This window comes from Nylanderia fulva, unplaced genomic scaffold, assembly GCF_048542155.1.
Source record: "Nylanderia fulva isolate GAGA-0341 unplaced genomic scaffold, ASM4854215v1 Scaffold6, whole genome shotgun sequence".
Taxonomy (NCBI): Eukaryota; Metazoa; Arthropoda; class Insecta; order Hymenoptera; family Formicidae; genus Nylanderia; species Nylanderia fulva.
Genome location: NW_028190698.1, coordinates 51,838 through 74,365, shown reverse-complemented (window position 1 = coordinate 74,365; position 22,528 = coordinate 51,838). Strand labels below are relative to the sequence as shown.

General features: G+C 45.7%; 1 protein-coding gene across 11 annotated transcripts in view; it reads left to right on the top strand.

Moving 5' to 3' along the window:
* Positions 1 to 22,528, top strand: part of dati (zinc finger protein datilografo) — a 67,827-nt gene that overhangs the window by 20,082 nt on the left and 25,217 nt on the right. For 10 of the 11 annotated variants that reach the window (XM_029307804.2, XM_029307800.2, XM_029307796.2 and 7 more), the window contains exon 3: positions 11,302 to 11,635. In XM_029307804.2, the coding sequence (XP_029163637.2) occupies positions 11,302 to 11,635 (334 nt within the window). The remainder of the gene's footprint in view (positions 1 to 11,301; positions 11,636 to 22,528) is intronic. The other variant, XM_029307797.2, reaches the window with a different exon arrangement.

The window sequence follows — 22,528 nt, the reverse complement described above, 5'->3', positions numbered from 1 at the left end:
GTGGTATGGCGGAGGCGGCGGCGCCGGTGGAGGAAGAAGAAGGCTCACACAGAGACTTCTTATTTGCTTCTTTCGTTATTCCCCTATTTCCCTCCCGCTTCCCGCCGCAAACGGCCACGTCGTTGCCTTCTTTCGCCTCGTTTTCCTCTTCTTTTTACTTCTTCTCTCTCGCATCCCCCTCGCCCGGCTGCAACTCCGGCGGTCTTTCAGCCCCTCGAACAGCGGTTTATTTTTATCGCGATGTTCTCTCCGCGCAACCTCAAGCACCGCTCCTTCGGCGGGCTTCTTTTTATCCGTGTTTTAACCCCGCGCGCTTTTTTTCTCTTTTCTTTCCTTTCCTCCTTCTTTTCTCTCTGCGCCGCTCCTCGCGCGTTGCCCGTGGTCAGTAATTTCGCGAAGGGGTGGCGACGAGAATGCGCGCCTCGGCCTTCGCACGGTGGCGTCTTCTTTTTACACCACCTCACCTTCCGCTTTTTTTTCGCCTCGTAAACGCGCGCGCGCGCGTTCGCCGTTCTTATTTTCTCGAGTACGCGCCCTGCTGCGATAAGGAAAAGTATTGACTCTCTTGCACTCTTATTGCCGCAACGATATATATATCGGGGATATTTGCGGAGTTAATGGCCCGGCTCTTTATCCGCGCGACGATCGCGCGATCGACCCGCGATACATCGATCGTATACTCATACACTGCGTGTACTCCTGGCATACTTGGCGTAAATCTTTCCTCAAATTAGAACGTGCGAAAATCTCGTCCGCGAATATATTTCTATACGCAATAATGTGCACGCGAATTATATATCCGCGTGTGAGGTCTCGATATAAATTATATATATATATATATATATATTCTCTCTCGGAGGATCCTCTCTCTTCCCGATGCTGAAGCTGCGATTAATAATACAGTTATCTAACGCGGTCAACAATCTATAATTCGCGAATTCATTTAACGGAATTGCGATACCTCGGCGCGACTCTCGAATCGTTCTACTACTTAACCGGTATATCTTACTTCTAACGAGGCGGATTAATGGGCTTAATTGATCTACTTCTGTGTTCTCTCTATCGCGCATATCGAAAACGACGACGCTCGAAATGCAACGCGACGCAAGTGCCGACTCGAACGGACTTCGAACGCGATATCTCGATTGTCCTGTATATTATATTGTCGGTATATCTCCCGATACACTTTCTCCGCGGCTACTCTACTGCATCGTCACGCGTTGCATAGCTCGTTTATGGTCGTTGCACTTCTCTCCTTCTCTCTCTCTCTTTCTTTCGGTTTTCCACAATAATTCTCCATCACGTTTAACGACTTTATTACGAGCTTCACCGATACTTCGTTGATCATCGATACCTTAATTGCAAAATCAAGATTACTTTCGCCTACGCGGATACGAGTAGATAGATATACATATTTATAATATATCATCTGTAAGCTATTTTAATCGAAAAATCAAACGTGGAATATAGTACGATAAAATTGAGCAGGGATAAATAATATAATAAAGATTTTTAATCAAATTCCGTAATATATGAATCGCAATATTAATGTGACAAAAATATTTATCAGAGTTCGAAGGCATGAATAGAGCGAATATATAATTAAAGTAACGCTTTTTGCACATAATATCCAGTCCGATGGTGTAATATCTTTATATGTGTTCGAAAATACGGTTTTCTTTTTTTTTAATATTTACACGTCTCGCACCGGTCTTTCGAATTTTTTATCCGTCTCGCTAAGTCGACCTTCATCCAGCAGAACGGAGATCTCGCCGATGCGAATAATCCGATTGAAAGTTTCGGTCCAGGAACAACTCTCCAGACTTTTGCAATCCCTCTCGCGTCCATTTCACGAAGAAGAAGAAGAAAAAAGAGAGTTAGAAAGAGAGACACGGTCGTGTCACATGCTCTCTTCTTCCGGTCCCATTGAGGATTCTCACAAACACATAGCGCAACGACGCTTGTGTCTTATCGCAACGTCACTGATAAAGCAGCCATGATGGATAGGCGAAGAATCTTCATCGCAGACTCCGCCCTGTTTTTTTCTCTCTCTTTCTCCAAGCGGACGCGCTTTTAGCACGCACTTTTCTACGCCGTTAACCTTCTCTCGCGATTCCACGCCCAAAATAAATCGCCGAAGCCAGGGAGAAACATGGCGCGAAGGCGCGCGATGAAAAGAAAATGCATTTTGAAAACCGCAGCTTCGCGAATTTCTCGAAATTCATCGAAATTGAGTGTGACATTGTCGCCTAAATATAATTGCCGAATATTATGCTGGATATAAATAACTAATAGGATTTATACAGATAAACTTGGTCCAATTAATTAAATTCTTGACATCCGAATCGAGAGGCTGCTAGCGCGCTTTGAATTTAAACGTGAAAACACAAATTTAACATAATGCAACATTGAACAAATTTATATCTATAGCGGTAATAAATAATTTATATATTTTTTGAACTGAAATATCATTCGCGTTTATATGTATAATAAATTATTCGAAACTGAAAATCGTGCGCTATTATCATCGAAGTTGCGATTAACTCGTATATACTACGAAGACAGCGATATGCACAATTCGTGCGCATTTTCTTTGCAAAATCGATCGACATAGCGCGCTTCCCTATCCTCGTGCATTTTTACCCCGATATCGACCAATTCGTTATCTCCGGACGTTTCATTAGATCGTGCATATATGTATCAAGCACGAGCGCGAAGGAATGATTGGTAAGATGCCAGGAATTGAATGGCTCACTTCACCGTGAAGCTTATCCGATGGCTCGAGAGGCCGGTGGCACGGAGTCCCTAAATTATTTAATCCAAAATTATTCGGCACTATTCGCAATTAATTAAAGCTTAATATCAGATTTTCTACTCGCGGAAATTAACCGTAATCGGATAATCGATATCTTATATTAATATACATGCGTTATTATATATACATATACGTACTTATATAAAATGGAATATTATAACGTATACTATACATATGTGCGCGTCTATCAACCACCCGAGAACTTGTCTCCTCCAAAGGTCGATGGCAAGAAGGAAAACTAGTCCTTCGCTTCATCCAACGATAATTTCCGCGTCGTATCTTCGCGTATACGTGTCTCACCCTCCGACACCGATTTTTTTTTTTCGTCCTACGAGAGAATCGTCCGGATGCGAGAAACGCGTAGGCGGCAGGAGGAAAGGGCAAACGGCTTAGCGGATTGTCATCGAACGCGCGATGACGTGGAGAAAAAAGTGCGCGTCGACGAGTGGAAAAATCCGTCGGGTCGAAGATGACACCTCGATCTCTCGGCTCGCACATTTCCCGAACCGGCTGGATTGCCTTCGTCTCGCTCTGCGGACCAAGCGAGCGCCGCTTTTCTCTCTCTCTCTCTCTCTCTCTGGTCGCGCGCGCGATCGAGCAGAGAGGGTGGAGGAAGAGAAGTAATAGCGGCGTTGGAGTAGAAGCGGGCACGAGGACAAGACGGCCAAGGAGGCGAGGAGAAGGACCGCGTATGACGAGGAGCCGCGGCAAGCTAGACAGGGGGGCAATAGCGAAGGGGGGTTGCGTGAAAGAGGCGAGAGATAGCTCACTAGCGTGCGGCGATCGGCACGATTGGCTGTTTCCGCCGTGTCGCTCGTGCCGATTGGCTGGGTCTTGCCTTCCCCGGAATCGTGTTATTTCAATCGATATCTCTCCTCGAGAGTAGCCGCGACGGGATTTTTTCGTTCGGCCGGTCTTATCAGCGCGCCTTTCCACCGCGGCCTTTTTTTCCCTCTATCCCCCCATTTAGCGCACGCACGCACGCAGACGGCGGATGGAGACCGAGAAATCGACGTGTCCCCCCCTTGGACCCGTTTAGTTTGCGCGAGACGCCGCACGCTAGTGCCCGCACGGCGCTGCACCCGCGCTTCTTCACATCCGGTCTATCTTTATCCCCCTTGCGCGCGGCCTTACCGTTCCATCCCCCCGCGCACGCATGGTACATATAAAAAAACTCTTCCCGATCTCGGAAAAAGTGATAGTTTCTTGACGGACGTCGTGGACCGTCCCGTGGAATTTTCTCGTCGTGCGGCGACGGGCCCCCCGTATCCTGGGCCCGTGAACGCGCACGATCGCAGTGAACGAAAGTAGCACGTTGTTGCGTTACCGCTTGCGCGTTCCGATTCGAGACGCGACAAGATTGTCGAAACGCGGAGAAACTCGCGGTCGGATCCTGTAGAACGGGCGGACGAGGCGATCCTCCCCCAACAAATGTGCGCGAATTTGACGATATATCGGTGGACGAAGGTTTTAAGGTGGAATTTTGCAAAGGAAGAAAGATCAGTTGCACGGAATACTTGGATAAGAGTGCGGAGAAAGAGAATTCACGGCAAGGAATCGATCTAATCGTTGGCCAAAGTCGCCGTTTGCTTTAGGAGCCAAGGACTTTGTTCGCGAGTGCAAGGCCGTGACACGCGCTTACGCAACGATTCTTAACGGTATCGGTTACGCAAAGGAAGATGATCGGTCTATATATGCGTTCGACGAGCGTGACTTTCGACGGGGCTCCACGGCTGCGGGAATCTATAAATCCATAAAGGAATCCGTGACGAGAGTTAATGAGGAGGTCCGACGATCGTCGGATCTCTCACGTCAGTTTTGTTGCTGGCGTAACATTCATGGAGCGTACGAGGATAATTAATTGGCCGATCGGGAAAGTAATCGCTGCGAACGACAAGCAATATCTTTCACACGCGCCGCAATAAACAAAGAGAGAAATTATGGGGCCTCGTAAACGCATGCGAAGGCAATCGCTGACGTTTCTTCACATTTCCCCATTTTCGATTACATAAGTCCGAGGTTTCGCCCGTTGATACGCGCACAATGAGGAGCCGCCGTTCGGGAAAAAGATCGGCGGGTGAGATTGATCGGAACAATAGCGATCGAGGAATCATTTCGTACTACGTTTGCGGCGCTCGAATATTATTTCGCGAGCATAACGATCGACAACAGTCTGTGTTCAACTAGTCAGGTACCAAACCGTCATATAGATCCTACGGTCGCCGGCTCGACCGAGATACATTCTAACATTCTAGTCGTATACTCTTCCTCCGACGAGGCGACGTCGAGATTCGCTTTACTCGAGAGAAAATACGGGAGAAAGTCACCCTCTCTGTGAACTTTATAATAATAATAGTCATTTGCGTGAACAAGCGTTCTCGTATGTTTCCATAATCGCGTTCGAAGAACTTTTTCGAGATCACGTGTAACGTGAGCGACGAGACGAGAGAGAGAGAGAGAGAGAGAGAGAACAAAGAGAAACATCATCCTCGGGCCGAAAACGAGTGAGAGAAAATTGAAATCCCGCGAATCGAAGGGTGATCGATGGGCGCGCTTGCGCTCGCGATCATGCCAGCAGTGCCAGGGGCCTTCGTGTCAACGCTCGTGGACCGGGGCGGATGGGACTCTTGTTCTTCGGGTTGCGTGCTCGAGATTCTTCCCTGAAGATGTATGGCACCAATGAAAGCCACGGGCCAAACCACGGGCCTTGGACACCGCCTCCCGCGCCCCAACCGCTCCCGCCGCAAGCCCAGCATCAAAACCATCCCCGACCTCACCCCCACAACCATCCGCCCAGCCACCCGCCGTACGTACCGCCGGCGTATCAGCATCCTCATCACCATTTGCCGCCCCAGGTAATTATTGATGGATATATTCCACACATACGGTTAGTACGAGGCCGAGGATCGAAAATTCGCGCCAAGAGCGAGACCACGTGGCAGCGGAAAAAAAAACCCAAGGATGCGTTTGTCGCTTGCATTAAACGTCTAACATGACACGACGTGAAGCTAAAAAATGTTACAAAACGCAGAAAACATCTAAAGGATGTATCAAAATCCAAAAGTATTTTTTTTTTTTTATGTCAAGTGTGTGCGTCAATAATAATTTCATCAGTAATAATATCGTTCGTAAAAAGGTGGATGGGAAATTAGTGGATTGGTCGATCTGAGAAAAATTGATCCGTTTTATTCACGAGTTATCATCGACTGTGAAGGAGAAAACTATAGACGCGAGAAGCAATTGCGAACGTATAAACGGTGTACAACTATCTTTAGACGTGCATACGTCCGCTCGTTCGCTCAATCCGACGATTAATCACGAGGTGGAGACCGCATTACCCGATGACCGCTTATTAAATTACCTACCTACGTGATTCGAATTACGGTTATACCCGCGAGAGTGTCTTTACCCGCTGTGCTAAGCGGAGGGTGTTCGCTTAGCGAATGCCGTGCGATCGAAACCCATTCGCAGTTTAGTACCTAACCGCGTACATTATCCTCTCCATTCGGATCTCTCGTCTTTAAGATTCACGCGTCGCTAAAATCATTCCGCAGAGCGAGAGGAGCGGTCTTTCAAAATATCGACGTGACAGGAGCGCGGCCGAAAACGATCCTTAAATAATTAACACTTTCGAGAAGCCGCGCTAAAAATGGCCGTTGTATATTTGATCGCTCTCCGTGAAAATTGGTGCAATTTTCGCGACTAGAAAATTTCGCGGATTAAGATTACTTTTTTATCAGCAGTCACGACGAAGTCGAGATTTCATTCGTCCCGCTGTTTACGATTAGTTCGACGCCGGAGAGAAATAGCATAGCTATTACAGATATCCATCATGTCGAGTAAACCGAGCCGGGTAAAATATAGCATTGCACATATCAACGACAAGACGAGAGCGTAAAGCCCTCCGGGCTGATCATCGATAGATGACTTTTGCCTAGCGATCTCTCTACACTCTTGACTTTGGACTGAGCCGGCTGTCCGCCAACGCACATTAATACGATCGATAGTCCGTTATCGCGCGATCTCGCCCTGATCCTTTTTCTTTCTTTTTTTTACTGGCCAGCCCCACACAAGCCCCGCGTAGGATAACAACTACCTTTCGGCGTCCTTAATTTCGACGTGCCGCGTTGTGTTATTTGATCCTATCCACCGACAGGAAGCCCGATTTTGCCTACCGTAGCAGAAGGTAAAAAAAAAGAGAGGTAGTGTTTTTTTAAAGCGATGACCAAAATCTCGTTCTGCGAAGATCTAATCATACACACCCGCAATATATTTATTAAAATCGCGTCCTTTTTCTATTCTTTTTTTTTTTTTTTTTAATATAAAACAATAAAAATTAATATGAAACTGTAGCGAAAGTATCTACGTAAAGACTTTTGGAAAACTATTCCAGTTAGTAAGAAAATATATATATTCCTGTAAGTTTGATGGCTCATCTCTGCGCGTAATTAAAACGATTCATATATAGATAAGGAGTTGCTCCCGTTGCGAGATATCGCATAACGAGTCAAGGTTAGCGCGCTTCTACATTCGAATCTCTAACATTAGGCAGATGCGAGAAATAAAACGGTCGCGAGACAGGACAGGATCGGTTCGGGAGAAATCAAATCGTCCTTTTTCGCGCAGCTGATCGGCGGACGGTCGTCCGCGCCGACCGGAAACGGACAACATACCACGCGGAGAATCAACGTGCAACGATTCAGGCGGATTAAAAGCCAACAATTATAGGGGATGGCGCGCACTCTCCCTCTTTTCCTTTATATTACAGTACGTAGCATCCGCGGCGGTAGTTTAGACAGAAAGGTGGATAGGTAGGTCCGCGAATGAGTCAGGTCATGCTAGGTTAGATTGGACGTTGTCTTCGTACACGTATGCGTTCGCCACATACACGCACCCGTGTACGCGTGCACACGTCCGCGTACACGGGTAACGATATACCATATGTGAGCCGCTGCATGGCCAGTATGCGTGGGTGGACAGAGAGCGCCGTGTTTGCGTGCATGTACGTGTGTGCGCGCGCGCGTGGAGAGAAGGCATATGGTCAGCAGGTGAGACCTTTGCTTTGTATTCCAAGTGTATAAAGTAGCCCACTTGGAGTAGCCCGACGTTACTCACGGACGTAACTCACTGTAAGAGGGAAGAGAGAAAGGAAAAAAAGAAAGGGTTGCGCGTCGGCTCCTCCTGAAATGCTAACGATCCCTTGGAGCATCAGCATCAAAAAGAAACCTGCCGCGAATGCGGGGAACGAGGTCGTGCGTGCATTTTTTAAGCGGGAAATCTCGCTTGTGTCAAAGATATTATTACAAATATCGAGAAATAAAATACGCATGAATAAGAAATTATTTTTCTACATATTCACGAATCTCGACTGGAAATACTTGTCGCTCTTCTTATCTAGATCTGGTTTTAGATTTTACCGGATTAAGGGAGGAATGCGGATAGAGTTTAACGAGCGGTTTCGGAGTTAATAAAAAATGGGGGGAACAAGCAGAAAAGAGAGGCGAGGATATGGAAGAGACGAGTAGGATCGGAGAAATGTTTCTGAGGAAATACAGTGGGTGTCACTTGATATATTTTTCCATTATTAAGGACATTAAGCCAACAACCCGCGGGCCAACTCTTTCCGTTTTCCTCTTTCTTTTTTCATTTCTCCTCGCGGGCCCCAGGCGGGACCGCGACTTTTCTCTCTATCTCTTTTTTTCTCGCGGCTGGCGACGGCGATAAATCAGAAAAAAAGATTCAAACCGCCAAGTATAGTCGGGCGTCGGGACGCAATTTTCTGCCAGGAGATAAAAATTTGATTAATGACCGCATAGTCTTGAAATTTAAGAAAAGCGCGGTATTCTCACCAAACTCCAGTCGAAAAACTTTTACGGAGAATAATAGCCGACATTGTTCGCATGTCGATGCTGCCAAAGTCCCGCACGATTGTCTTAATATCTCTGAGAATCGTTAAAAAATAATAGCATTGTAGGTATCATTGATTACATTACAATTTAATTTGTAAAAACGCGCGTTTTTCAAATTAAGCAATTTTTATCAAAATAAACCAAATGTATTCGTACGCTCGCTTTGCAGAATAAATGCAAGTTGTGCGAAGAAATCTGATATTATTAACATGCAAAGATATGAGTCATTCGACAGACGAAATGTCTTTCTCTACTGAAAAGTTTAAAGAAATCTCGATGGGCCACTCGAGACAGTCGTTAAAAATTCGCGACGCGACTTGGCCTCGGCGTCAAATCGTTTTTCACGAACCCTTCTGTCATTCCCGACTCCCGGTTAATCATCGTGAAAGTCCGTTCGCGAGGGGCAAAGGATATACGAAAAGGGACAATCTGTGTTGGCAAGCAATTACATAGACATCTTTAAGATATCAAATAAACAGATTGATATTACACAATACGGAGAGAGAAATACAAAAGTACACTCGATTACATCCGGTACAATATAAGCGATTTTTACAAACTATACAATTTAAAACAATTATTATATTGTATTATTCGTCTGCCGCGTATATTCGATACCGCAGGCATGAATAATTTTTCGTATATCCATCAAGAGCTATGCAACTAAAACGCATTATGCAACTGACATGAGGCTCGGTAGGATCGTACATACATCGATTAAACGAAGCATCGCCGTAACCTTTCCCCCTCGAGTACCGCAAAACAGGAGCAATTTCATTCAAATCGGCGACGAACAACAGCCGGTCGACCGTGTCCGGGCGGAGGTAAAAGAGAAAAAGGCGAGGAAAAAGACGCGGAATAAAATCGTGCCGGGCAGCCTTTCCCTCTCCCACGGGGATTAAAGAGAGTCCAGGCAGAGATGCCCAGCGAAGATCGTCGTCGGCCGTCAAGTATCCCGCAGTCACGTCGAACGGCGAACGGCGGTGGAAAGGGTTCGAACTCACGGAAACTTGAGAACCCCCGGTGACAATTTTAATTCTCTCTGTCTCTCGCCCCTTCTCACTCGAATCGCGCTCTCTCGCAGCCCGGTGCTCCTCGTCGCGAAAGGGGTGACCTAAGATTCTTAAAACTTCTCACGAGATTTTTCGATTTTAATTACAGTTTTAACATATTTTAATAAAATCCTTCCACCGTCTTCGCGCGAGAGTCCATCCTATCCGCGCGCCCATCCTCCCCTTTAATTCCCCGCCGAGTTTCAATCTTTCTCCCTTCAGCCGACTCTTGCCGCGGACTGTACAAGCCTTAACGTTAACCCTTTCGTTCGTTCACCTACACCCACACCGTGCCTGCCTATCGTAGTGGCGCAACACCTGTTCCCCGAGAGAACGAGGAGAGCCCGAAATTGAACGTTCCTCCATCGGTTACGCGGCCCGGTCCGCCGTTCTATCAGTTTCGGTTCTTCCTCGCGGCGTTCAGGAAGAAGCAGAGTCGCTCAGATTGAGCTCTCTTTACACGCGCGAACGCGATTTTTTCCACCGATCCGCCTCGAGATTCCTATCGAAATCAATGGGAACAAGTTTGATAAACTGTAAGCACTTGAATGATAGATTGCTACAACAATATAACATCGTAACATTAAGAATGTTCAATAATACGGGATGAGATGTAAACACGCGTACTAAAGACTTGCTAATATATACTGTGTATGTGAATCGTATACTGAAATTTGTCAAAACATTGCGTTTATATAAAACACACGTGTATGATATATATATTCATGATACTCAAACTGGCACGGTATGGTTGCTTATATACCGAGCTGCAAATTTTGTCGAGCTTCGGCACTGATTTTAGAGAAACAGGGATTGTAGTATCGATCACTAGGTCAAGTTGTACCGTACCTTCGTTCCGCAATCATAAACGTTAGCTCTCGGCCTTGCAATACCACGACCTTGGTAACTTCTAATCGTCAAGTTCAACTATCAATACTATTCGAGTTCGTTGATACAACGCCGCAACACTATTTCGCGGACGTGCTATTTCTCTCTCGATTTATAACGAGACACGTTACGACTTCTTAATATATTTATAACAACTAGCGCGAGCACACAATACGAGGATCGATCAAACTGCGCGCGTTTTGGAACATCTATGCCGAAACCGTGAGAAGGAATATAATATCTTGGAACGCGACAACGCTTTATTCGTTATTAAATAAGATATATTTATTTTGGTACTCGTTTTAAAAAAACAATTGTTATAGTCTCGATGCAAATGACGCTTCGTGTTATTTATCAATAAGAAAAAAATCAATTCCACGATAAATATTCCGCCGTATCTCTCGCCTTGTTTACTACGAAACGCCAGATATTATTCCGAGCGCTACGAAATCATTCGTATAATAAAACAATCGGTACGTCGGCGAAAGATGGGCGAGATGCGACGACTCTTCTCCGGTTTCGGCATTCGCGAGAGGACCGATGGCGATCGACTGACGAATGAACGCGGCGGTCAGGGTCGATCTGCCATTCCCCCGTTGCTCGGCGAAAAGTACAGCGTACCAACTAACCCCGGCAGTTCTTCTCGCAGATCTTCATGCACAAGAACGCGATGCAGATGCACGCGAGGGAACTCGGCGCGGGTGCGCTGACGGGAAGACCCGGTGGCGGCATCGCCGGAGGTTTGGCCGGTCTTGGGGTCGGCGTCGGCGTCGGCGTCGGGCCCGGCATGATCGGCGGCAACGAGGTTAAGCCGCACCAGTGCCAGCAGTGCCTCAAGTCGTTCTCCAGCAATCACCAGCTCGTGCAGCACATCAGGGTCCACACCGGCGAGAAGCCGTACAAGTGCAGCTACTGCGACCGCAGGTTCAAGCAGCTCAGCCACGTGCAGCAGCACACACGACTGCATACGGGTGAGTGACTTTGAGATTTTTTCTCTTTCTTTCTTTTTTTTTATTTTTTTTTATTTTCTTCCCTTCGCGATTACGATTCCGCCGGCTTTGAATTAAAATCGGCCGTTGTGCGTAATCGGTCGGCACGCCGACCATAAATTAATGCAGAATAATATGCGCTAAACCCTCTGGTACCCCACCATGCACACCCACACGCAGCGGCGCCCAGGGCTCGTCGTCGTTATAGAATCGCGCCGAGTTATTGGTCAATAAATTAGTGCACGAATATATATTGCTGTTATAGTAAATTCTATGAATACTATATCGCCCGGGCTATAGCCAATAATCAATAAATTAATATGCAGTTATTGTCTGTACGGGCAATCATGCGTCCCGATTGTGACTAACTTCAATGCGCACTGGTGCGAAATTGCTTTGTGCATGCGTGCAAGTAAAATATTTCTGCGTTTATAGATAGTATAGATTCGGCTAAACGAACGAACGAACGAATAATCAACGAAGGCGTGTGCGCATCCGTTTGCCCTATACGCTCTGCTCTTTCGCGCCCCCCGCGAGGCTCTCCGATATTTAGATAATGATGCATCTGCAGCCGCGTAGAAGGCGGACTAAAATAACATCGACCGGGCCGCGCGCACGAAGGATTCGCAATAATGAGAAAACCCGATCTGGCTGCAAAGGCGAGCCAATGGGTCGCGTCCGGGTAGAAAGAATTTCATTAAGGGATGAGCGTAGTCACTCGGAAGGTATTAGCCTCGCAAGCGAACGGTCAGCGTGCACGACTATATACTAGACCCTTGGAAAAATCTCGTTGACCTTAACGAAGATTTGCTTTGGCGAGGCAGTAGAAAAAAAAACGAAAACGAAAGAGAAGGAGAGAGAGAGAGAAAGACGAATACCCTGCGTCGGGTATTCGAGCTATTTAATCGAATCGTCCGGTGCGGAGCGAAAGAGAGATACGAGAGCCCTAAGTAACAATCGATCCGAGAAAGAGCTCGTCGACAAAGTAAACGGATCCCAACGGTTTCGACGTAACGAATCGTCGGGTCGTTCTCTTAAAGTTGACTCGTAACGAGAGAAACGCGTCGCGCGACATATAAATTCGTGCGTGCGAAAGCATGGAAAAGCCGCGTCATCGCACGCTCGATCGGACCGGGTTGATATAAAAGCAAGCGTCGTCGTTGGGTTTTGACGAGAATATCCTCCGGGCGTAACCTGGTTTTCGCGCTTATCTTTTTATTTCCATACCATGCCGCGTCGAGCCTGACTTTTCTTAACCGTAAATAGCGACGAAAGAAGGACTCGCGCATTGATTTTAGCCGGCCCATCTCTCGACCTCCCGTCTTCTCGTTCTATGTCTCGCTCTCTCTCTCTCTCTCTCTCTCTCTCTCTACGTTGCGACCACCCACGGCCAAATAACTACTGCTCAGCCACCCCTTACATTAATAACCGCCCTTCCCCACATATCCCACCCCTCGTCATCGTCCTCCTCCGCAGGGTGGTGCTCAAGCTGGGCGTGTATGCACGCGCGTACGTAGAGGGTCGCTTTGGATTTCCACACTTCTACCGATAAAATGTTTTAAATGCACCCGTATGCCGTACAGCCCCCGACCTCGGTTGCATTGAAAGAGAGGGTGCAAAACTTGCAACGGTATCTCTCGTGACGAGAGCTGCGAGAACGCTTCGAGTCGCATTTAGCCACGAATCGGAATATTTCTATTTTCGAACGCGTTTTAAGGAGAAATGATTGGACGGTGTAAAATTTATATTCATGCAACATGCAAACTCGACAAACTTGTTAGCCGTCCTGTGATAAATCATAAATCTTGCTTCTATCAAACAAACAAGCTCTTGACAATTTGTATTTCCCGATCGTAATCGATCTTAATTAGTCACGATTTCATCATTTATCGCTACTTTATTACATTATAATTAATGACGTTTCGGGATAAAAATGCAAACGGGAAAAGACTCGCAAATATTCAAAAGAACATTGATTGTATTCGTTATATATCGCAGTTTTTCATTGAATATAAAAGTCACCCTACTGCGAAATCGAATTTATTTAGTGTTTTTCTCTTTTTTATTAATTTATTTTAGATTTATGGGAAACATGCACGCACGTTGCTGCGCGATGCAAGATTACGTATCTGAAAATAAAAGTCGGAAAAACAATAACGTTGGCACGTGCTAATTAATATCGGCGAATAACGCGAAATGCAAAGCAGCATACTCGCAAACCGCGTGGATTTTTGCAACAGAACGAATATCCCGTTTATAGCGTTTGTACCGCGTATTGATTTCTCATTTCGATGAAATTCTGGCGCGGCGGGGCACACAGCGATTGGTCGTTCGTGTTCAAAAATCGGCGGGAATTCGCCGGCGTGCCGACTCGCCCACTCCTCTCTCGGTCCCCCTCGTTCCATCGGTCCGCAAATATGCACACGAGTTACATCGTTCGCGCGCATATATATATATATATATATATATATATATATATATATGTGTGTGTGTGTATGCACGCGTGTCTATATATTATACATATAATTCATTAACCGAAATTTGCGAGAGAACGCACAGCCGATAAAACGCGCGCCTAGGGTTGGGGAAAGGGGGCAGAGGGCGAAAGAACGGGGTCGGAATGAGGAGGGGGAGAGAATATAATATCGACGAGTGTTCGCGATATCGATAGCTGGTCAATATCTGTAGCCTAGACAAATACCTGGCGAGGGTGTATAGAGTACAAGGGAGAGACAGACCGAGAACGAGGGGGAGAGAGAGAGAGAGAAAGGTCCGTCCACCCCTTCTTGCGCAGGGATGACCAAACGGTTCGGGCCAATGAGAGATCAGCTCGCCCCACCGAGGTGGCCGAGCGCGAAAAAGCGCGGGAATTTTTCGATCGTCCGATCGCTCAATAATGGAACCGAAGTTACGCGCCGCCACCGTCGCAAGCGCATACGACCGCGCGAGCGCGTGAACACAGTGTCCTCTGTATATATATTCGCACACGTAAACGCACATGCACGCACGTATATGTGTATGTAAACGTATGCGACGATTGGGATGCAGAGAGAGAGAGAGAGAGAGAGAGAGTCCGTGCGCATAGGCAGGCCAGAGGCTACCAAAGATTATCCCTTCGGCAGCGGGCAAAACTCAATTTCCCGGCCAAAATCTAATGATCGGCCGCCCTGCGCGCCAGGGATTAATCGGTTTTCCCGGAGCCGCTAACCGGGCACGTGTACGCTGGCTGCGAAAATCGAAAAGCGACTAGAACGGTAGCGAACAATCTCAAAGGACTGCGGCAGCTATTGTTAAACGCTTACGAAAGCACCATAATCTGGGTGTCCATTCGGTAACATCTATGACCTAATGATCCGTCTATGAGCGTAATCCGCGTTACGAAAGACGCTGATGCGTAATGGCCGTGTTATCGATAACGCATCGGTATTCGCCCCGGGGCGAATTTCGCAACAGAATTGCGAATCGATTGGACGTAATTCGTAAACTATGCCCGCGAAACGATGCGGTTAAAAAGACAGGTTACCCTTCCGGAGGGTGATGACGCCGCGTCTACGATAGCCTTGAGATGTTTGAAAAAAGGAGCACGTTCTACCGGCGAAATTGACCGAACAATTTTAAAGCTCACTTAATACTGCGAAAAATTGCCGTTTCGTCGGCGCATGAATAAAAATTAAGGCTTTTGCCTCGACCTCCGACGCTTTCCTCCGTCTCTCCCGCTTCTGCGCGCGAAACAGTTTGGAAAACGAGCCTGCATATCCGTATTTACGAGGTGCCGCCGCGTAAAACGGGGAAAAAGGAACGAACGCTCCTGAATTCAGACTCCTCGGAGTATAACTTCCTCTTTCTCTCTCGTCCGTCCCTCGTTTCTTTCGGCGACGTTCCGGCAGCGGTCTGTTCCGGGTCCGCGAGTTTTTCCGTCCCTCTCGCACTTTTAATTCGCTAATTTCGCCCGGTTAAGAATTCATGCGGCGGAATGCCTCTCGACGGAGACGTCTCGAGAAAAATCAAAGCGATGAGAAAGCAACGCGAGGAGGAAGAGGGCGAAGGGGGTGAACGGGAGAGCACCGCGGAAAAGAGCTACGCCACGATGGTCCCTTTATCACAAATGGCGCGGAATGAAAGATTAAACAACAGCGCGCGGCGATGCTTTGAGAAACGGGAAAAATAAATATAAAAGTGACGAGAAGTCTCGCGAAAACGAGCTTTCGTCAAAGTAAGATTAATTTTTTTTTGTCTTGTTTTGTTTCGCGCCAGCTCAATTTTACGGCCAATTTTATTATAAATTCGCGGCACGAATTAACGGATAAAACCTTTCGTATTTCGAGCATATTCTAAACCCGGAAGTTGATTAATTTTCGTTGATTAATATAACGCGCGGGCTAATCAGCCAACCGACCTATAGCCTCGCTATGAATGTTTTAACAGTGCGAACGTTAGTTCTAATACCAGCCCGCGTGCAACGCGCCGTACTCGTAAATTGCTCGTACGCCAGAATTCATGCATTCATGCAATTTTGCGAGCGATGTAACCGGCCCATGTTTAGTAATTAACACACTCAACTCCAGCTTCGTCGCGGCAACTTAAAAAGACACGATATCGTCTTACCGATAGACGCCGGAATTTGCTGCAACTTTGCGATCTTTCTTCTTACATAACTGGCTTTACATAAGTTTCACTCCCTCTCCTTCTCTCTTTCTCTCTTATACTTTGAAACACAACTAGTATCTACTATTTACAGACATAATTATTATTTATACGAAATATGACAGAAAACATTTTTTAAATCAATATTGTGCTCAAAGAGGTACTTTATATTTAATAATATTTCACGATCGAAAGTCGCTTCGTTCTTCCGTCAAACGTTTCGTCCGCAGCCGTTAAAATACCGATGTAGAGTTCCGTGAGAAAAGATACGGGAAGTACAAGGAAAGAAAAGAAAAGTGATTAAGCCCAGGAGAGGAGCGCCGTATGGTCCGTGGTCGAAAAAAATTAACGTAGTCACGGCGCATATGCATAGCCTGTCGAGAGACGCATCAGCCTATTCTAATTTTCTACCAACCCTTGCGCGGTGGTTCCGCATTTTTTCCGTGAGGGTTAATTTGAATGGAACCCGTGGGGGGGAATACGAGGAAGGCAACGTCCGACGTACGCCTACGCTTTTTCTCGTCCCGAGACCTTGGACCGTATCGAACGCAATGATTCGACAATAGATTGACCGTCAATCTTTTTTTTTTCTTTTTTTTTTTATACGCCTGCCGTTTACCCGCTGTCGCTTCCGCAATCGAATATCGAGATCGAGGACGATATATGGGCACGAATCGCCTTGGCAATTTTTTTTCTAAACTCGTTGCGAGCCCGCCCGCGCGCTGATTGTCACAGCGCGGTTGTTTGTGATACGAGATAAGGAATCTGCAATGTTTGCACGACGCTCTGTTGACAGATCCGAATGGCGAACTAATAGCCGGTGAACTGACATTTTTTTCGCACGTCGTGATAGAAAATTCTGCGAGAAATAAATGCATTGAGAAAATCACACGTAATTAATATATTTTCAAGACTATGATTATTTAATCTTCGAGATGAGCCAAGTTCTAATCTTTTCGCGAACTCGAAGCCTTCAGTTATCGCTCGTACTATTTCTTCATTTTTCTCAGTGCTATTAATTATAAATAGGAACGATTGCGGAGTGTAAGTGCCGCGATCTCGAATTGCTTGTCGGACGAGGAACAACGGTTAAGTCCTTTTTCACGGCGAGTCTCCTACCTTTTTGTTCAACACCTTGTGAACGGCGTTAGTGGTCGATGAAACTAATTACGCGGGATGGCAAAACGTGGACTATAGTATGCATATTGTGAGGTATAGTGCACTTACCTCGTTTTTTCCCACCCGCAGTTAATTAAAATTTAATGGGAAGGGAAACCGCGCGAGCTCACCTAGACCGGACAAATCACGTGACTCGAGAGTTCTCCATAGTTCAGTTATGAAGAAAGGAAGTGAGAGATACTTCTAAATGGAATTTATAACGTTCCTCTCGAATAGTCCGCGTTTAACGCACGAGCCAATTTTATATAATCGATTTGCATGTGTCGCTTTAATATTTCGGATACTTGATATTTTAGCGACACTCTATAAAAAAAAAAATAATAATAAAAAAAGTAAAAAATAAATAAAAACTGTGCGTATGAATTTTATAATTTAATAAAAAAAATTAAGCGCATACACGCACACAAATCATTGTAAAATGTGCGTTTAATACGCGACAAAACTCGGGACAAATAAAGTTATTTTTCATCGCTGTACATATTTTTCTAGAAACGGTTTTCAAGGCGCGTTCACTTTTTCCACAGCACGCAAATCCGCAGTGCGTCCTGAGATTGTTGCCATGAGAGTGATTTTTTTCGCGGCTATCTTATCGCTCGTAGCTGATATAGAATAGTCCGAGATGCAGCTAGAAGTAATAAGTATTCGTCGAAGTATAAAAAGCAAGGTCGCGTTAGTTTTCACGCTCTCGTGAATTCGCCGTTATTATTTAGTAGCGCAGACGTAAAAGCGACGCCTCTCTTCTCCTCTTTCCTCCCACGAACGATCGCAATTTTACGAATAAACGTTCGCAAGCTTTGGAAGCAGCAATTAAAAATGACGCTCCGAGACTGTCGAGAGTGAATCGAAACGAGTCTAGAAACGACGCGATTCTCGCAAGACGTTTAAAGAGACACCGTCGTTTTAATCTTTGAATTCGGCCGAAAGTTCACCCTTGCTTTACTGACTTACTTTCGCAACCCTTTCGCGAGCCGAGACGCTCCTTCAAGATTCTCCTAGCGAGACGAAAATCCCTGTCCACGTTGAAACATAAGTACGTCGCGTGGAAAACAAAAGGAATATTTGAAATACAAATAAAATACCCGCGCGCGTTGGTCTCTTCCGGCGTTAAATTAATTATATATTCCGTAAGAAAAACATTCCATTTTCGAGATGTCATCATTTTCATAGTAGAACGTTTCTTGAAAAAAAAAAATATAAATATACATACGTCACGAAAATATGAAAATAATCTATCGCTGTTATTTATTTATTTATGATTTAATTTTCCGCAAGTGCATCCACTAATGAATGACCATATTCCGTGAATAACGAACGTTATTCGCGATATTTTGCTCGGAGCTTAAAAAAATCGCGCCGCCATATGGCTGCATCGTGCGGAGGAAAGGGGTATATCGAGCCGAATTTCGAACGAGTACCGAACCCTTCCCGTCTCTCACAGTCCGGCATATATATATATACATATATATATATATATATATATATATAGGCACGGTGAGTGTATAATTACAATACTTACACGTTGCCGGTGAACGGTAACGGCGCCTAACGAAATGTAGATTAGCTTTCTAATCTGGCACGGAAAGTTGGGACTTTTTGCGCAAAATCAGGTATGACGTTCGCGATCACGTTTTAGTCGCGCGGAGAACCGGTCAGTAGGTTAAGGATACTTAATGCTCCTCTCAGCCTCCTGCAATGTAATAACTTCGCGCCGATAAATGCCGCGACGTTCGCCGCGATGACTTCCTCTCTTTCGATTTTATATATTTTATACATTTTATTTTATATTTTTACGTTTTTCTCTCTCTTTTTCATCGTCCACGTTATCGATAGTTTGTTATCAAAGCGCACGGGAGATAGGTAATCCGCGCCGTCGACGTATTTATTTTGCATCTGCAATTACTCCGATTATCGATGACGCGTCTCGCGCTATCGCATCGGCCGCGTCCAATAATCCAATAAAGAGAGCGAGATGTGCGAAATGAGAACCCCGGTTCGCGCTCTATTCGGAATAAAAATGTATGCATCTTTAAACGGAAACAAGTTGTAGATGTTGTAGCGGCGCGATTATCGCGCTGACACTGCGCGATTGCGAAAATGCGAAGCGCGAATCTGTACATAATTGCAACATTAATGCTATATCTTATTGATATTATTAATGACTTGGTAATATTAATCGCTCCGTCTGTGAGATTACGATGCTGCATAAATTTAGTCTTTATGAATGACTAATTTATTAATCATGATTCCGAAAGGAATTTTATAATTAGTAAATTAAATGAACTCTTGAAAAATTCGCGAGTCCATCAAATATCGAATTTTTCAATCGACAGTATATTATATTTCAATTAAAAAAAAAAAAAAAAAAAATAGAAAAATATAATCGTAAACAAAATTGTATATCGGTAAAGCTTCACTAAGTTCAAAGTTTCTCTCTCGGTGTATAATAGCGTCGATAATATTTTCCATCTTCGCGAGAAGAGAGAATAAGAGGGAGAGAGATGCATCTCCTTTATCTATCGGCGATACCGAGAGAGCCTCGGATTGGAAAGATTTACGCGGACCATTTATATCGACCCGCTCGGGGCCGGCGGGGTCAAGAATATTGAGCACGGCCGGCCGTAAAATAAGATATAGATTTCCATCTAGTAAACTTTCTACACGGCATGTGTGGGAGGTAACGCGCGGGACGCGCCATACGGTATACGGGAACGCGGCCGTCTTACGTTGGAAACTTCGGTGCCCAGCTTTGCGAGTGCGCGAGATACGTACGTGAGAACGTATTATCTATCTGTGTGTGTGTGTGTGTGTGTGAAGGTATACGCGTGTACACTCGCCGTGTGCACGACGAGCTTAAAGGCGCATGGATATTTCGACGATGCGCGAACTTAAGCTCACTTTCTCGCAAACACTCGTTTCAGGACGCATCATCGTCTTTTATAATATGCCGTTTCTCCTTCATTCGCATAAGTAGGTAGATAGGAGTGCGTTTTGAAAACAAGCTGACCTTACTTCGGCAAATTTTTCCCTCGAGATGAAATCTTATCTATAATCGCGAGCCGTTTGCAGCGTGGTGGTTCGTTGTTAATTCAGTTGTACGTCAACCTTATCGAGAAATCAAAGGTCGTTCAACTGGCAAGTTTTCGTGGCGAAGGGGTGGCCTTTCAGGATCTTACGAACAAATGGCTCGCGATGAAAAATCGTAAAGACACGAGGGTCATCAGGGACTTAGCTTCGGCCACTCGACAGGCCGAACGTTCGTTCTGAGACATTAATTTTTACCCCTTTTTACCCCGTTCTGCCTAATGATCCGAAGTTCGCCATCTCGTTCTACGACGAGAGGAGAAAGAGAGAAAGAAACGCGGGGAACGAGAGCGAGAAAAAAAGGTCTCGACGAAATGCCTGTTAAGCGACGAAAGATTGTCGTTAAAGGGTAGACGATCTTGTCCTGCATCCAGAAACGATCGTTACCACTCTCGGACGGATGCGGACGGGTAGTGGAAGCAAGCGCCGCGTGTACTCCTCTTCCGGTGTCTTATATAATTCGTTCTTCTTTTTTTTCTCTCTCCTCGACTAGAAGCGCGGTGACGACCACTTCAACCCCTCGTTTCCACGAGGCCCTCCTCTCCCTTCTGCCCGACCCGACTCGTTTTCGACCCCCTTCGCCGCCGAGAGCGCCGTCTCGGCGACAATGGGTCTCATCAGGCATCGGGAATAAATTATGCTCGGCTGAGTCCGCGAGAAAAATTACGGGCCGGCTCGAAAATTAGAGCTTGTCGCGCGCGAAAGAAGAAGTTGTCGGCAAAGTATTCTGCTCGATGAGTTTTTTGTCCAACGGAAGTATGCGGGTGTATGTGGTCACCGTGCAAATTCGCGATTTCAATTCCGACCTTAACCTCCGCAAATTTCTCGATATCCACTCGACACGAACTTTCGTTAAACGATGAATTTCCTGAGCTCGAAGGCTACGGCGATTGACACGGAGAGTACAATAATAATAGACCATCCACGACCTTGCGTTAAACTGACAGGTGTCGCGAGTGACATCGAGGTGAGAATCTATCGCGATCCTGAATATTCCACGTGCCGAACGATTTACAGGGTCGAAATTGATCGGAGAAAAAAAGGGTTCATCGGCCTCGATATGTGGAAATAAGCCACAACGATCAGGAAGGGTTACGACCGGGTCGGCGACCCCGATGTTCCCCGTGAACGGTCCGAAAAAAGCGAAGGCATTGGTAACAAAAAATAATAAAGTAAAAGGTAAAGAGTTTCGGGCAAGGCAGGTGAAGCGCTTCGAGAGAGGGTAAGAGTGCGAGAGCGAACGGAGAGAGAGAGAGAGAAAGAGAAAGCACTATACCATATGTCCGAATAATGTTCCACCCGCGCACGACCCGACCAACCGGCAACAACAGGAAGTTCGTTGGCATCATCATCATCGTAGGAAGAACCGCGGAACCTCTTCGAGCGTTGAATGACCTTGCTCGCGAATTCTCAAATCTCCGTTTCCCGGCGATAACAACCTCTTTATTGCCGACTATACGCTAAATTCGTCGAATTATTTCGGTTTGCGCGCTAAAAGCCGGTCGATGTTTTATAATGAGTTTAATACGATTTTAGATATTTATTCTTTACCGTCATATACATATTTTTTATTATTTACAATATTTTTGTCGTCTTATGTGATAGACGTTGCGATCGAAACACATACAATTATTTAAATTATATATTATTTAATACACGTTCTGGCATTTTCCAACACATTATAAATCGATTTTTTAATACTCAGTCGTTTATCACGCGCTATCGTGTTAAATGATAATTGATCGCGTTTTGTCGGCGTTCAATGAGCGAATTACGAAAAGGGCTTGTTTAGCCGAATAGAGAAAACGCAACGTGTCATGAAACACGGGAACGAATAGCGGAAGCGTAACAACGACACGCGGGACAAAGTGGAGTCGGCAGTAATCTTTGCTTCATAAAACTTTCATGGCCGCTTAATACGCCCGTTGACGTTCGGCTGACGACGAGCGAATAGGTCGCATTCGACAAAAT